Source organism: Mus musculus, chromosome 9 (genome assembly GCF_000001635.26).
Source record: "Mus musculus strain C57BL/6J chromosome 9, GRCm38.p6 C57BL/6J".
NCBI lineage: Eukaryota > Metazoa > Chordata > Mammalia > Rodentia > Muridae > Mus > Mus musculus.
This window is the reverse complement of record NC_000075.6, coordinates 58,522,232-58,538,535: the sequence shown is the minus strand read 5'-3', so window position 1 is coordinate 58,538,535 and position 16,304 is coordinate 58,522,232. Positions and strand designations below refer to the sequence as shown.

At 50.9% G+C, this 16,304-nt stretch overlaps 1 protein-coding gene and 1 long non-coding RNA gene across 2 annotated transcripts in view; one reads left to right on the top strand and one right to left on the bottom strand.

Moving 5' to 3' along the window:
- Cd276 (CD276 antigen) overlaps nucleotides 1–14,236 on the top strand; it is a 30,734-nt gene extending 16,498 nt beyond the window's left edge. Inside the window, exons 3-8 of the mRNA NM_133983.4 lie at nucleotides 929–1,267; nucleotides 2,784–3,080; nucleotides 7,806–7,940; nucleotides 10,043–10,084; nucleotides 10,982–11,017; nucleotides 12,175–14,236. Of these exons, the coding sequence (NP_598744.1) occupies nucleotides 929–1,267; nucleotides 2,784–3,080; nucleotides 7,806–7,940; nucleotides 10,043–10,084; nucleotides 10,982–11,017; nucleotides 12,175–12,197 (872 nt within the window). The 3' untranslated portion in view covers nucleotides 12,198–14,236. The remainder of the gene's footprint in view (nucleotides 1–928; nucleotides 1,268–2,783; nucleotides 3,081–7,805; nucleotides 7,941–10,042; nucleotides 10,085–10,981; nucleotides 11,018–12,174) is intronic.
- Gm51678 lies at nucleotides 4,521–12,178 on the bottom strand. The gene is made up of 2 exons (XR_003948170.1): nucleotides 10,210–12,178; nucleotides 4,521–10,103 (listed from the first exon to the last, which is right to left on the bottom strand). It is a non-coding gene; the product is annotated as a predicted gene, 51678 (long non-coding RNA).
- Nucleotides 14,237–16,304: the final 2,068 nt, after the last annotated feature.

The following is a 16,304-nucleotide window of genomic DNA, read 5'->3' as shown; positions in this document are numbered from 1 at the left end:
AGTCTCCCTTTATAGACGAGCCGGGGTGAGCTTCAGGCTTTGCTACCCAGATCACATCTAATAATTAGTGCCCTCCGTAATGACATCCTCTCGAAGGTGGGAGACCCCAGGTTTCTTCCAGCATCTCTCAGAGCCCCGTCTGGCTGGCCTCCAGTGGGCTTTTCCATGTGCTCTTTCTGATCTGCACCTCAGGGCCTTTGTACCTGCTGGTCCCTCTTCCTGGGACACACTTACATGTGTTTCATAGAGCTCCTGCCTCACACCTTATTTAAAGACATGGGTATTCTTTCTTGCATAGAAGTTAAGTATGTTTATTCATGAAGAGAAGAGAAGGAAAGGCACTCATGAAGTTCTCTCACCCAAGGGAGTTCACTGAGAACAGTGGGTGTTTAGTTCTGCAGGCACCCTTCCTATACAGATAGTATTTGTAGGAAAATGCAAGGGACCTGGCAGGTGGAAAGAAGCTGCCAGGCTTGAAAGCTGCCTCTTCTTTGGTTCTTTCTTTTTCTTTGACTTTTATAAGTACTTCCTCTTTCTTCTCCACCCACAGCTTCCCTTTTTTTTTTTTTTTTTTTTTTTTTTAGAATAGAGCGGATCCAAAGCTGGGTGATGCTCTAACACCAAGCCCTCCCCCTCCCCCACATTGTCTAATCACAAGCTGATGAACATCTGTGTCCATCACAAACTGCCTGCCTTCCATTCCGACATAAACGAGCTCCAGGGTATGACCTGGGTCTTGGTCCTTGTTGCATTTCTAATTCATGTTGGCAAATAGCTGCCTGCAGTGAGGAACATAGATAGGAACTTACTCTGAGCCTCTGACCTGAAAGGAAGCGTGTGCAGAGCCTAGAGGTAGCTGGAAAAGGAGAGAGACCCTGAGGAAACCTCATCTTTCCTAACTGCCCTACCCCTTCCAACTCACCCCCAGGAGCTGTGGAAGTCCAGGTCTCTGAAGACCCCGTGGTGGCCCTGGTGGACACGGATGCCACCCTACGCTGCTCCTTTTCCCCAGAGCCTGGCTTCAGTCTGGCACAGCTCAACCTCATCTGGCAGCTGACAGACACCAAACAGCTGGTGCACAGCTTCACGGAGGGCCGGGACCAAGGCAGTGCCTACTCCAACCGCACAGCGCTCTTCCCTGACCTGTTGGTGCAAGGCAATGCGTCCTTGAGGCTGCAGCGCGTCCGAGTAACCGACGAGGGCAGCTACACCTGCTTTGTGAGCATCCAGGACTTTGACAGCGCTGCTGTTAGCCTGCAGGTGGCCGGTGAGCGTGGAGAGGGGTACCCTCTGCTTCCACTCTTTATCCTTCTGCATGTGGCCTCTCACACGCTGCTGTACCACAGATGAGCCTGCGCTAACAGCCTGTGCGCCTTCCACTATCTCCTGCACTGATGCTGTTGGTGATGATCCCTGTCCTCTGCCACCCTCCAGCCTTCTACTCAAAGCCCAGCATGACTCGGGAGCCCAACAACCTGGGGACAAGGTGACATCATATGTACCAGCTCCCGGGGCTGCCCAGAGGCTGCGGCAGGGCTCAGCAGCCTGGCCTTGTGACGGAATCTTAGGTGGCCAAGGAGCAAGGCTTGTTTGATGTGCACAGCATGCTTAGGGTGGTCCAGAATGCTAATGGCACCTTCAGATGCCTGGGACTCAACTTGGTGTTACAGTAGGATCATCACAATCCACAGAAGCCCCACGGGCTTTTAGTTTTTGGTTTTAAGTGGCACCTTAAAGGGGAGTAACTTAAAGGGGAGTAATTTAAAGGGTTATAGCGTTTATCAGTCACACTTGAAGTTAAAGGAAGTTAGTTCCTTATCTCCAGTCTCCCAACAAGTGAGATGCTTGATTGTGATAGGATGGTGGGGGAGGGCTCTCCAGGTAGCGAGGAGCCACTGATCGAAGGCCTTCTTGACTCCCCAGACTCCAAGGCCGTAGAGACCTCCTGGAAGGATGGAGCTGCATCTGGGTCAGCAGGTCACGCACAGGAGAGGGAAAGGAGTTCTGCGGGGAAGGGGTTTGCTCTTGCGGGACTCTCGATGATCCTATCACCCCAAGTCTGGATCCCAGAGATGGCTCTTGTCAGTCAAGAGCAGCCTGCTATGAAAAATCAGATATGAGACTCAATCTGTCTCGAGAGAATGAGAGGGAAGAAGTCCTGGGTTTTGATGGAGGAAGAGGCTGTGGAACGGCTGCAGAGGTCCTATTCCTCCTTAATGCTTGGTCTCTGTGATTCTGACTCAGGAGGCATGGAGGTCCAGGTCTGAAGACCCTGGGGTATCCCTGATGGGCAGTGACACCACCCTATGCTGCTCTCCCCCTCTAACCCCACCCCACCCCCACCCTCGAGCCTGGCTTCAGCCTGGCCCATTTTAATCTCATCTGGCAACTCAGACACCAAATAGTTGGTGTGCAGCTTCCCTGGGGGCTGGGTCCAGGGCAGGCCTATCCCAGCAGCACAGCATTCTTCCCCGCTGGCACAGGGCAGTGTGTTCTTGAGGGTTCCGTGCATGGATGTAGCTGATGAGGGCAGCTTCCCCTGCTTTGTGGGCATCCGGAACTTTCGCAATGCTGCTGCCAGCCTGCAGGTGGCAGCTGAGTCACAGGCGGGAGCATTCCCCACTCCTTGTCCCCTGCATGCAGCCCGTCCCCTGTCCCACTGCTCATACCACCATCAAAGAAAGCCCCAGAGCTGGCTCCTGACCCTCAGCCTCTTGTGTCCTTCCTCCATTGGATTCCCCTGTGCTGACTGTCATCGCTCTCTGCCCTCTGCCACCCTCCAGCCCCCTACTCGAAGCCCAGCATGACCCTGGAGCCCAACAAGGACCTACGTCCAGGGAACATGGTGACCATCACGTGCTCTAGCTACCAGGGCTATCCGGAGGCCGAGGTGTTCTGGAAGGATGGACAGGGAGTGCCCTTGACTGGCAATGTGACCACATCCCAGATGGCCAACGAGCGGGGCTTGTTCGATGTTCACAGCGTGCTGAGGGTGGTGCTGGGTGCTAACGGCACCTACAGCTGCCTGGTACGCAACCCGGTGTTGCAGCAAGATGCTCACGGCTCAGTCACCATCACAGGTAAGGGGAGCCTGTGAGCTGAGGAAGAGCTGAGGGAGCAGCTACCTCTCCTCTAGGCCCTAACTGGAATATCAATGTAAAAGTACTGGTGGTCATATAGATTTCAGATATTCCAAAGCCTCCCCAGTGAGGAGTCTTTAAGGGACTTGTTTTCTTGAGCTGATAAATCTTTTGTCACATTTGCTTTCCATGGTACTTGTGCCTCTTACTTGGACCACAAAGTACTTTCCTGGAATCTAGAGGGTAGGTGGGATTCTGGGGCAGACACAGGCTTGCTCAGAGACCTGCTGAGTGAGGATGTGTTTTCCAATGGGCACGTCTTTGGTGTGGAAAAAAAAAGTCTATTGTCCAACTGTGAAACCCCAGGAGCCTTGAAGGTGCATCTCACTCAACTGGGCCAAGAAGGAAAGCACTTCTCCCTGCAGACTAGAGTGCTACCATTGCACTAGTCAGAGTTGTCTCTACTGCCCTCATGTGGTCAAATGCTAGATTGAGACTCACACTGGAGGAGTCTCTTAAATCTCTGGTTTCCAGGTCAGCACTAGTTCAAGTAGGCACCTTCAGTGCTTGGGGATCTAAAGAGGGTTCAGGCTCACCTTCATGCCAAGGTGGACAGTCACTCTCTGTGTTTGGCCTTGACATGTCTCTGTTCAGTCCTTTAGTAGATCTGTGTGCTGGGTCTAGCTTCCCAGTGCCTCCCTCTGGGCTGTGTGAGCTTTCCCAGGGTCCTCTCTGTCTCTGAGATCAGGGTGTCTGTCACTGGTCCTTATCTTTTCTCATCCCATAACTTCTGCCTGGCACCCTCAGCCCACCCAGCTTTCTACTTCCAAGGGTTGCCAGTGTCTGTGTAGACCTTAGGCTCATTGCGGCTCACCTCTCCTGCTGAGCGTGCTGGACCTTGTGTGGGTTTCTCTCCTGATGAACTCAGCCAGTGGCCAGCATTCATGCTTATCTCCCAGGAGTAAGTCTTATTCCTAACTCTTGCTTTTTTAAGGTGTCACCTAGACCTCCCCAAGACTGAACCTACCTTCGCTGTAGAGAGCCAGTCTATGCAGCCTCTAAGGGAGTCCCTTCCTCAGCTCTCTCATATTCTGAGGTACCACCTTGATCTTACAGAGAACATCGTAGGAAAGCCGTGTTTCACTGGGTTGGAGAGATGCCTTAGTGACTAAAAAGCCTTGATGCTCTATCATTGAAGACCACAGAGTTTACATCCAAGCACACATATATCACGTGGCTTGCAAACATCTATAATTCCAACTCCAAGGGATCAGATGCTCTTTGCTGGCCTCTGTGGATACCCTCACACACATGTGTGAACACACGCACGTGTGCGTGCACACACACACACACACACACACACACGCATGAACATTCTTTTTTAAAAAACAACAACAACAACAACAACAGGTCTGTTTTTTTTTTTGTTGTTGTTGTTGTTTTTGTTTTTATAAGAAAGACCAAGGAGTCTGGAGTGAGATGTAAGATGGACAGATGTGTGGAGGTTATCAGGAAGGACAGAGGACTCATGATCAACCTGTACCAAGTGGGCTGGGATGTCTGTAGTATGCTTGCTGTGAAGCAAGGGTTTGTATGTGGAAAGAACAGTTGCCCTGCTTCAGAGAACATTACCTCAGTAGATAGCATTGACTGAAAGGGATTTCATTTGGGCTGTTGTCGTCAAGCACAATTCAGACGAGATGGAGGCTCAGGGAAAAGGGACTCTCTCCCAAGACCACAGACCAGCACAGTGGCTCCAAAGGATTTGGGGGCCGGGCCCCACTTTGAAAACTGACAAGTGCTAAAGGCAGTGGTTTGCCTGAAGTTTGGCGGGTTCCCAGCTTCTCTAAACTCCATCTGAGGAGCCTTTGGATCCTTTTGCGGCATTCTGCAGCGAGCAGAGGAGCCAGGATCTGAATCTAGCATTGGCCTCTTAGCCCAGTTTCTCTCCTCCCCACCGGCTGGCCTCCTGTTTCCATTAGAGCAGAGCTGGCTTACCTTGGAGCCCTTGGCCTGCATTTGGCTGCGGGCAGCTCTGCCTTGTACAGCATTCTGGGATTTCAGTGCTCAGTCCTCTGCCTGGTCTCCCTCCACCTGAAGGGAGTTAGTGATGTTGAGTGGCCTGTGCCAGGCATCTCTGGAGAGAGAGGGCTTTCTAGAGCAAACACTGGAAATGTAGGTCTGAGCCCCACTAACTGTGTCCTTGGCCAGGAGGATGAAGGCAGTCTCACCCTGCTTTAGGCTCCGTGTCAGGGTGAACCTTACCTTTGAGTATTTCAGTTTTTTATTAGCTTCTATTAATTACATATCAAATAGATTATATTTCATATATATATGAAATATAATATATAATATATACATACATTCTGATCATGCTCACCCCAACACCATTTCATGTCCCCTGTCATTCCATCTGATCCCCTTCCTCTGCCCAACTAGTCTCCTCCGATTTTCATTACTCTAAAACCTTAGAGTGTGTGTGTGCGCGCGTGCGTGCGTGCGCGTGTATGTGTGTGAAGGTCAGAGGACAACTTTCAGGAATTGGTGCTCTCCTTCCACCATTGGTTCTGGGGCTAGAACTCAGGTCACCAGGCATTCAGAGTAGACTCTTTTACCAGTTGGTGTCCTTCTCCCATCTTAATGTCTCTATATATTTTGTGACACTATGGCACAGTGAGGGGTCAGTTATAGGAGCTTGGGCACTTTATCAAGTGACCATGTTTCCTTCCCCCTAGCGACCATTAGTTGCCTGCAGTTCTTCAGGGAGGGTGGAGTCCCTTGGGTATTTCTGCTGCTCTGCCCTGCTCACTGCTGCAGGAGCACCTTAGACATCTTAGACATTTCCATGTGAGGGTTTCACATGGGCTCTAGACTGACCTAGTCACCCACCTCAGCTGTGGCCTCTGCTCCTGCCCTGGCTTCTTCTGCTTCAGACTCCAGAGCAGCAGTGCTCCACCCCCCTGCTCCCACCCCATGTCTGTGCAAAGCATAGCTACTGCCAAGACTTACCACAATTCCTGGATGCAGGCTGCCGGGTCCCGCTGCCTGGGTTCTCCACTGTGGCTGCTGATGCCCTGGCTGCCTGCTGTTTCCAGAGAGCATAAGGAATCAAGCTGTCTTTGTTAGTGCCCCAACCTGCACCGGCAGCGGCTCTGCCCTGGACCCAGTGTGGCACTGGGCTCAGGATGATAGCTATGCTGGAGTCATGTGGGGTATGTGCTCAGAACAGCTGCTGGTCCCAATCCCACCTTAGTTGCTCTGCCTCCACACACTCCTTGACATGAGATATCTAATGGGGAGCCTCACGTTGCACGTGAATATTGGCGAGGCTCTCCCAGATCTGTATGGATCCTTAAGTGACTTAGACTCTCACTCCAGGCCCTCATCTATGTGCAGTGAGTGACAGAGAGTACTTTGTGGGCGGTGTTCCATCTCTCTGCTGATGATTGATTGGCAGGATCTCCTTGTCGCAGTTTTACTGTTGATTGATTGATTGACTGGCAGGATCTCAGTTGACCTTGAACTAAATATGTCACGAGGATGACCTTGAGTTTCTTCTCCTCCCACCTCTACCTCCTTAGTTCTTGGATTCCAGGGGGCTCGGGAAACAATGCCCAGTTCATGTGCTGCTGGGAATAGAACCCGGAGCTTCTTGTGTTTTAGGCAAGCAAATGGTCTACCAACTGAGATACATCTCCAGAGAACCATAGCTTTCCTTTCCGTTCTTTTTTTTCTTTCTCCTTTCTTTTTGTAGCCCCTTTCCAAATATAAAAGCTAATACTAGCTCCTGGATTGTCCAAAGCAGGCCACAGTCTGACTCATGGGCTGTCGCTGGCTGATGCCTGATCTTCAGGATGATGTAAACCAGGTAGGACTGTAACCTCGAGGGAGGTGTCTGGAGAGGTGATTGCTAGGAAGGGAAAATGACAGCGACTGTGTAGATCCTGGAAGGAGTCAGGACTAATTCTGTAGAGAATGGCCGAAGTGGGGTTTCCTGTGGCGACATTAGACAGAAAAGCTGGGAGCTGGGTCAGCTTAGAGACCCTTAGAGATCCAGCCATTCGTGCCTGCGTGTCTTGGGGCACATCACTGTTTTAGTTTAGTTTATTTGGTGCAGCTGTAAGAGGATTCCTGAGACAGGTCATGTAAAGAACAGACATTTGGTGATAGCTCAGTGGTTAAGAGCACTGGCTGCCCTTCCAGAGGTCCTGAGTTCAATTCCCAGCAACTACATGATGGCTTACAACCATATCAGAATGAAATCTGATGCCCCCTGTCTGGTATGCCGGTGTACATACAGATATACATTAAATAAATAAAACTTAAAAAAAAAAAAGAAAGAACATTTACTGGCATGTGCATCTCAAGCTGAGAGTACCATACCCAGACAGCTGGGAGAGCAGAGAAAGAAAGCTCTTGCCACAGAAGGATGAAGGCTGGTGTTTGGAATCCCCCTCTTAGAAGACAGAACGGTTATCCTAGGTCAGTGAGGCCCTATCCATGGTTATTAGTCAGCCTCAGGCTTCTTAGCTTCCCCTCTTCCCTTCTGAGGTGAACCCATAGCCACAATGGCAGGGTTTGGTGGGGTGAGTAGAGCTGTGACTCTGGGAGCCCTGGCCATGGGAGCCTCAGTGAGCATCATTGACCTTGGTGGCGTAGGAGCTTGGGAGCCCCTGTTCACACCGTAGAACAAGATGGTCTCATGCTTCTTTCTTCCTCTTCTAGGGCAGCCCCTGACATTCCCCCCTGAGGCTCTGTGGGTAACCGTGGGGCTCTCTGTCTGTCTTGTGGTACTACTGGTGGCCCTGGCTTTCGTGTGCTGGAGAAAGATCAAGCAGAGCTGCGAGGAGGAGAATGCAGGTGAGGGAGAGTGACTCGCGTGTGCGTGCGTGCGTGTGTTTGTGTGTATGTGTGTGTGTGTGTGCGAGTGTTGTACATACATGCCTGCATGTCTTGGGGCATGTCACTGTTTTCGTTTTTTGGTTCAGCTGTAAGAGAATACCCGAGACAGGGTCATGTAAAGGACAGACATGTACTGGCTTGTGTTTCTCAAGCTGTGGGTATCCTATCCAGACAGCTGGGAGAGCACAGAAAACACTTGCCACAGAAGGACGAAAGTTGGAGTTTGCAACCCTAGCACCTACATAAATGTCTAGTGGGCATGGCAGCTTGTCTGTAATTCCAGCTCTTAGAAGGAGGAGACATGAGCTTCCCCAGCCAGACTAGCCACATCAGTGAGCTCTGGGTTCAACTGAGAGACCTGGTCTTAATGAATAAGCATGGAGTGACCAAGAAGACTCCTGACATCACCCACACACATGTAAACAGGCATGCACACATGCACGAGTACCACACACTCGGCTGCATGCACAAAGTAAGTAAGTCAATACCATGTCCAGGATCTGCCCCCCTGGAGAGGCCTTGCTGCTCATTAAATGGTGGAAAGCGAGAGGGCAAAGGCCATAGCGCCCATCCTATCTGCAAGGGTGGGGTGGTCAGAGCCTAATTAATCACCCTTTAGAAGCATCGCCTCTTTAGGAAACAAAATTAATGTAAAAGTTAAATTTATTTTTTTAATTTAAAGTTTTTGTATATGGGTGTTTTGCCTGCATGCAGGTCTGGAACTGAAGTCACAGTGGTTATTAGCTGCCACATGGCTGCTGAGAACAGAATCTTGTTCTCTATAAGAGCAGACAGTGCTCTTTAACCACTGAGCCATCTTCTCCTGCCCAGAAGTCACACCCCTTGATACTGTTTGATGGCAGCTAATTTCAGTGTGCGTTTGGGAGGGAAACAGACATTAGGACAGTTGCTGTGCCTGTGAGAGGATGAACAGAAAGGGTCTAGCCTTAGACCTTGAGGCTAACGTCCTTTGTGAGTGGGTGTGAATCTGCCTGTCAGTGTGGAAGCATGGTAGCTGGGTGTAAACAGGAATGTTTTGTTTCATGAAGGGGGTGGGTGTGACAAGGAATGAGTGTGTCTGCAGAAACAAGCATGAAACTGAATGTATATGTAAGTCTTGTGTCTGTGAGTGAGAACAGCTTTCGATCCTTGGGAACATTTAATTCGTGTGTCACTGGGAATAGTGTGTGTCTTCCTTGGAGTGCCGAATGTTCAGAGCCTCACAGTTCCATCATCCACTGGATGCGAGCGCTTTTGAGTTGGTATTGGTGATTGTAGATGGGCGAGTGAGTGGATGTTGGTGGGTGTCACATGAGAGCAGACAGGTAGTGAAGGCAGGAAGGTGACTAGATATAAGGAAAATGTGAGCAGAATTTGGTGGATTGTGGGTAAGTGATGCTTGGGTTATAGGTGGTTAAGTGGGCTGTGTGTGGCAAATAGAGGATGGGTGGGTATACTAAAGTGGGGCACAAAGGGACTGAGGAGATGACTCTGTCAGTAAAGTGGTCCCTGGGCAAGCATGAGGGCTTGAGTTTGGATCCCCAGAACCCATGTAAAAGCCTGATGTGGCAGCTTGCTTCTGTAACACTGGGGTAGTACTGTGACACTGGGGTAGTACTGTGACACTGGGGTAGTACTATAACAGAAAGGTCCTGCTTCTGTAACACTGGGATTTAGGGAGACCGAAAGGTCCCTGAAGTTCACAGCCAGCCATTCTAGCTGAATCAGTGATCTCTGTGTTCAGTGAGAACCTTATCTCAAAAAATAAGTCACTGAGGAAGACACCCAGTGTCAGCAGTTGACCTCCATATGCATGCACGCCCACATGCACACACACACATGCACACACACACATAAAAATCAAAGAAGTGGGGTCCAGATGTGCTGGGTTGTGAGTGGGTACAAAGCTGGGTAAGTGGGCCCTTGCCAGGAAGTGTTGGGTTTCCCGCTGCAGCCCTCCCATTACATCCTAAGGTTCCGCTCTGGTCTGGTCTCAAGCGTCACAAGGTGTGGGAGTGCTGGCTGACAGGGCTGTAAAAGCTTGTTATTCACCCTTGTAGGTGCCGAGGACCAGGATGGAGATGGAGAAGGATCCAAGACAGGTGAGTCTGGCTCTCTTAACTGGGGAGGCACCAGGTACAGGAGACAAGATTTCAAGGGTTTGATACACCCTCTGATGGAGGGCCCCAACCCAGGGTCAACTACCACTCAGGAGTCTCCTGCCTACCTTGGTCCATCCAACTGAGGACTTCCCAGGGGTGGGAGGAGGGCTTCAAGAGAGAGGAAGTCTCTCCAGAGCTGAGGTCAGGTCTTAGGGTGAATGCTGAGGTCCTGGTGCCCCATAGCTGCAGGACCAGGAGAGACACTGCTGAGAAAGGCAGATATCCAGTGAGTCATCTTGGACTGGTCCAGTTGACAGCAGCTCCCTCCGCACCCCCACAGAAGGAAGGGCAGGAGACATGCCTGGGGACTGCTATAAATCATGCCAATTAATTCGCCACCTGTTGGTGCCTGTGTGGCCAGCATGGAGAGGGACCTGGGATCAGGCCTCATTTCTCACGCTTAGAGGCAGATGTTGGCAGGGGGAGGGAGGGAGAGAAGAATGGGCTAGGGAGTCAGTCAGCCACGTGACCCTAGGCCTCAGGAGGCATCTGTAACCATGCCAGCCTCCCTGATCCTCATCTCACCACATTTATAGCCTGGGCACTGAGTGCTGCCACATCTCCAGCCAGTTGGATGTGGGTCCTTGTCCCCATTCTATAGGAAGGGAGCCTGAGGTTCAGGGAGGAGAGACATGTGGGACTTATTCAGAGTGGGTGAAGGTGGGACTTGGGAACTAAGGCTTGGCATGGCTCTGGGGCTCCTCCCCTGGTACTTCGATGGTGCCTGGTGCCAAGCTCTGCCCGTCCCTTCTGCATCCCCACCTTACTTCTCCCTTCACCTGCCTCCCTAGGATTCTTCTCTTATCACAAGCTCTGTTTTTGTTTTTGTTTTTTCAGCTCTACGGCCTCTGAAACCCTCTGAAAACAAAGAAGGTAAAGATATATTGCCTGAATGTGTATGTGTGTTTGTGTGTCTGTGTAGGAAGCAGGGTAGTGGGGCAGCCATGGTCACCCTTCTGCTGCTGACCTGTGCTCCCGCTCCAGAAGAGCAGCATCCGCTCACCCAAATGCCCTACACAGGCTTCCCCACACTGGGCATTTCTACCTCTCCTGGCTGATAGTCTTAAAGCTGCGGGTAGCCTAGGGCCTGGATTCTGTTCCCTGCAATATGAAGCTCTCAGCCTGGGTCTAAGGGGTTGCTGTGGCTGCCATGTCCCCCTCCAGAGGCAAGGGATGAGAAGGAGGGCAGGGAACATCTTTCTAGGGCTTGGCCAAGAATAGCTCCTGTCACTTTAGATACATCCCATTGGGCAGAACCTAGTCATGTGACCTGTTTTTCCAGGTGAGGCTAGAAATGTAGTTTTCATCTGGGCAGTCACGTTTCTGGTGCATAGGAGGGGGCTAATCAGTACAGCGGTCCTTGTTCCTCACGTGGGTGGGCAGGTTTATTAGAAAACACAGGAAGTGATCGTCCCCTCGCTGCTGTTGGGAGGCAGTGAGCACAGAAGAATGGAGCCCTGCTGCTGAGAAATGTCAGCTGGGTGTCTGAAGAGGGTTGCTACACAGCATAGCCCCATAGGTGAAGCAAGGGCTTTCCTGTTCCCCAGGGAAGCATCTTGGCCTTAGACTGTGTCGGAGACGGATGACTGCAGAAGCAGGCTATGACAGCTCCTTTCTTGAGGATAGACAGATCCCAAAGGAAGGGAGAAGAACAGGGCCCGGGGTGTCAGATTTGGATGTTCCTCACCAGGGAGGCAGTCAGGGGGAAAGGGCTTCCTGCAGGGTGATTCTTCAGGTCATTACAATGGAAAGGAGCGCCGGGCCAGAGGAGGGAATTGGGCCAGGCCTTGAAGGGTGAGTCAGATGGACCAAGCAGGCCATACTGGCTCCTGTGTACATACAATGTAGCAGTGTAAGGAGACACACTCCTTAGCGCTACCTATCCTGCACACACCTAACAGCCTCCAGGATAGTGGTCACGGTGCACACTCCCAGTTGGGCATGTGACTTCTGATGTACCACCAGGAGCAGAACTTCTAGCTTCTAATGCATTTCTCCCCCTTTTCCTTTTATCCCACCATGAAATGCAGATGACGGACAAGAAATTGCTTGATTGGGAGCTGCTGCCCTTCCCAGGTGGGGGGCCCACCCTCTGGCAGTGTTGAGCTTCAATGCGAGCCCTTCCCCCAACGAATGGGTTTGTCCCACAGATCTACCCGTTCGTCAAAGGACGTGGTCCATAGACCACCCACAGCCTTACTTTTCCAATGGACTTAATTCCCATCATCCTGCAGCCTCATTTCTCCAGTGACACGATACACGAACCATCCTGCGGCCTTATTTCCCACGGACACGACACAAAGATGTCCCTCCTCGGTGTTCCTCCAGAGTCGTCTGGTGGCCTTGTGATACGGCGTGAACCTTCTTCCTTCTGCCTTACGTCTAATGGACACACACGCACCACCCCCACACCCTTGCTCCTCCAAAGCCATGCAGACTGTGTAACTGCTATTATTCTCCAAGGGGCATCCTGTGCAGATGAAACCCTGCTTTATTTCCCTGAAGACAGCTGCACAGTGACCTCTTAGTTCTTGCTCCCATGGCCCTGATGTATCCTAGTTACCAGCCCTCAACCTCAGTTCTGAGGGTGGGATCCCATCGCTCAGCAAGGCTTCATCCTGACCTCCCTGCCCTGATCTGATCTGGCCCTGGCTTTTGTTGTCTCGCTCCCTGACTAAGTGAGATGGGGCACTCTCCCGCCCCCGCCCCCCCCAGGTCACAGATACCTACCTGCAGCTGTGCGTGCTGGATCACGCACATACTTGCCTTGCATGGTCTCCTGGCTGCCCTGGGCTGTGCCTGTTCTTCCATAGGAAGCAAGTTCTTGTCTCCCTGGTTCTCAGGGCCCCTCAGGGGCTCAGCCTTCAGCCCTGTGCTTCCCCATGTTGGGAATCTTTGTTACCTTTTTCTTCTTTGTAAATTAACATCTGATAACAACCACAGGGTCCAATGGGACTTTCACAGACCTGCCAGCTAGATAAATAATGACAACAGAAGTTTATTAATATTTTAAGACTTAGGCCTTTTGCTGGGCAGCCTCCCAACTATTCTATCCTGACTAATCCTGGCACTATGTCCCACCACATGGCCAGGTCTACCTCTCTGCTCCACTCTCCATCCACCTCCATGTCTGCCAGCAAATCTCCCGTGATTCAGTTCTTCTCCCAGAGTCCCTATCTCTGCCCAGAAGTACCATCTTCGACTTCCTGCCCAACTATTGGCCGTCAGCTCTTCATTAAAGCCGATCAGATGTAATTCTAGATTGCCTTAGGCAGGTGAGGAAGAAACAAGTATTTGTAAAATATGAGACCAGCAATGGGCCATAGAAATAACAGCACCAGATCCTGCCAGCATTTAGCCCTCTGTTGGTACAAAATTAACAATTGAATATACAGAGACCTACTTCCAGAGTGTACCCCAACAACAGGCGTGAGCATGGTGCTGGGTACTAGGGTCCTGCTGGAAAATCAGAGACCTTACCTACAGCTGGGACATGACCTTGCTTCCGACTTACCCACCACTTCTGGATACCTCACCCTCAGCCCACACTATCCCTGGCCTAGGGCCCAGGGTAGAGCCAGAAACATGGAGAAAGCATGGCCCCTTGCCGTACCTGGAGAACTGGGTATTTTCCAGAGTCTTTATAGATGTGGACTGGAAGGCAGGTGGCCACAGCCGTGCAGACCTGGGTCAGGTCAGAAACCTATGCCATGCTGGGACCTACTCAACAGCAGAAGCATGAAGAGGGCCTGAGGACAAGAAAGGCCTTCTTACCATGGTGCTATTCTGGAGCTGGGATATATACCTGGCTTGTCTCTGACTGCCCTGGCTTCTGGCAGAACTTCTGATGTCCTCCTGAAGGCCTCTCTCCCACCCCAGTACCTGAGAACCTGAGGATAATTTAAACATGGGACTCTGGCCAGCACCTGGGAGAGACAGGTAGATCTCTGATTTTTGACTCAGCCTGGTCTATCGAGTGAGTTCCAGGACATCTGGGGCTACACAGAGAAACCATCTTAAAGACTAAAAATAATAAACATGAGACTGTAAACTGGGTGTATTTTGGGAGAAATAAATGTCTTTTTCTTTCAATAGCCTCTGGCCTGTGATGCCTGTGAAACAGTGGGGTGGCCTGGTGCTAGAAGGAAGGAATCTGTCCTGGGCACTTCCTCCTGGGGAAGGGTTACCTAGCTCTCCATAGCCCAGTGTCCTCCTTAGGTTCCTGGCTGCATTTCTGTCTTAGGAAAGTAAAGTTGGTTGACCAAAATCAGGTTCCTTTGCCAGTGACTCCTCTCACTGATGTGCATGTCACTTGATTTCTTTTTTTTTTTTTTTAATTTATTGGTTATTTTATGTATTTACATTTCATATGTTATCTCCTTTCCTGGTTTCCCCTCTGGAACCTCCCTCTTCTATCATCCCCCCCCCTCCCCCGGCTTCATGAGGGTGTGTTCCCACCCACCCACTCCCACCTCCCCGCCCTGGCATTCCCCTACACTGGAGGCATTTAGCCTTCACAGGACCAAGGGCTTCTCCTATTGATGCCAGACAATGCCATCCTCTGCTACATATGCAGCTGGAGCCATGGGTCCCTGCATGTGTACTCTTTGGTTAGTGTTTTAGTCCTTGGGAGCTCTGAGGGGAGGGATGTCTGATTGGTTGATATTGTTCTTCCTATGGGGTTGCAAACCCCTTCAGCTCCTTCAGTCCTTCCCCTAACCCCTCCATAGGGGACCCCATGCTAAGTCCAGTGGTTGGCTGCAAGCATCCGCCTCTGTATTTTTCAGGCTCTGGAGGTATAACAGGCTCCTGTCAGCAAGCTCTTCTTGGCATCTGCAATGGTGTCTGGGTTGGTGACTGTATATGGGATGGATCCCCAGGTGGGGCAGTCTCTGGATGGCCTTTCCTTCAGTCTCTGCTCCATACCTTGTCCCTGTATTTTCTTTAGATAGGAGCCCTTCTGGTTAAGAATTTGGAGATGAGTGGGTGACCCCATCCCCCCAACTGGGGGTGTTGCCTAACCTCGGGCGGGATATAGTTTCTACAGGTTCTCCCTCCCCTTTGTTGGGCATTTCAGCTAATCTCATCCCTGTTGGGTCCTGGGAGCCTCTTGCTTTCCTGGCATCTGGGACTTGCTGGTGGCTAACCCCAGTTCCCCATCTCTCATTGCTACACACCTTTGTTCAAATTCCTGACCCTCTATATATCATCCCTGTCTCCTCTCATACCTGATCCCACCCTCCTTTTTCCCACTCCCCCTCTTCTTCCTTTTGTTCGCCCTTCTAAGAAGGACTAAAGTATCTTCATATGGTCTGTGAATTGTATCTTGGGTATTCTGAGCTTTGGGGCTAATATCAGTGCTTGCATACCGTGTGTGTTCTTTTGTGACTAGGTTACCTCATTCAGGATTATATTTTCTAGTTTCACCCATTTTGTCTCCAAATCTAGCCTGGTTTAGGGCTTCTGCTAACGTCCCCACTTCAGAATGAGAATGTATTAGGGATTTTATTGCTGTGATAAAACACCATAACCAAATCAACCTGGGGAGGAAAGGGCTTATCTCAGCTTCCATCTCCCGAGCATAGTCCTTCAGGTAGTGAGATCAGTGCGAGAACCTGGAGACATGAACTGGAGCAGCGGTCATGGAGAAGTGCTGCCTATAGGTTTGCTCCTCTTGGCTTGCTCAGCCTGCTTTCTTATACAACTCAGGACCACTTACCCAGGGATGGCACTGCCCACAGTGGGCTGGGCACTCCCACATCAACCACTAATCAAGAAAATGTCCCACAGGCTTCTCTACAGCTCCATCTTACAGGGGCACTTTCTCAACTGTTCCCTCTTCTCAAACTTCTGTCAAGTTGAAGAGAAAACAACAAACAACAAAAGAACCCAAACAAGCAGAAAGGCAAGATGAAGCAGAGAATAGAGGAATAAGTGTGCACAATGCTCCTGCCTGACCCAGGGGGACTCTGGAATAGGCCCAGGGCCTGGCTCTGCTCTGTGATCTTGAGCCAGGCACTGCCCTTTGGGTGTCGCTGCAGGTCACCTTCCTCGAGGAAGTCTTAGAGGGTAGTGAGCTTGGTGGACAAACTAGTTTATAGAGAACCAGATTCAGGGATGGGGGAGCCTGCAAAATGTTCTGTGTGCTTTTTCCTTGGGG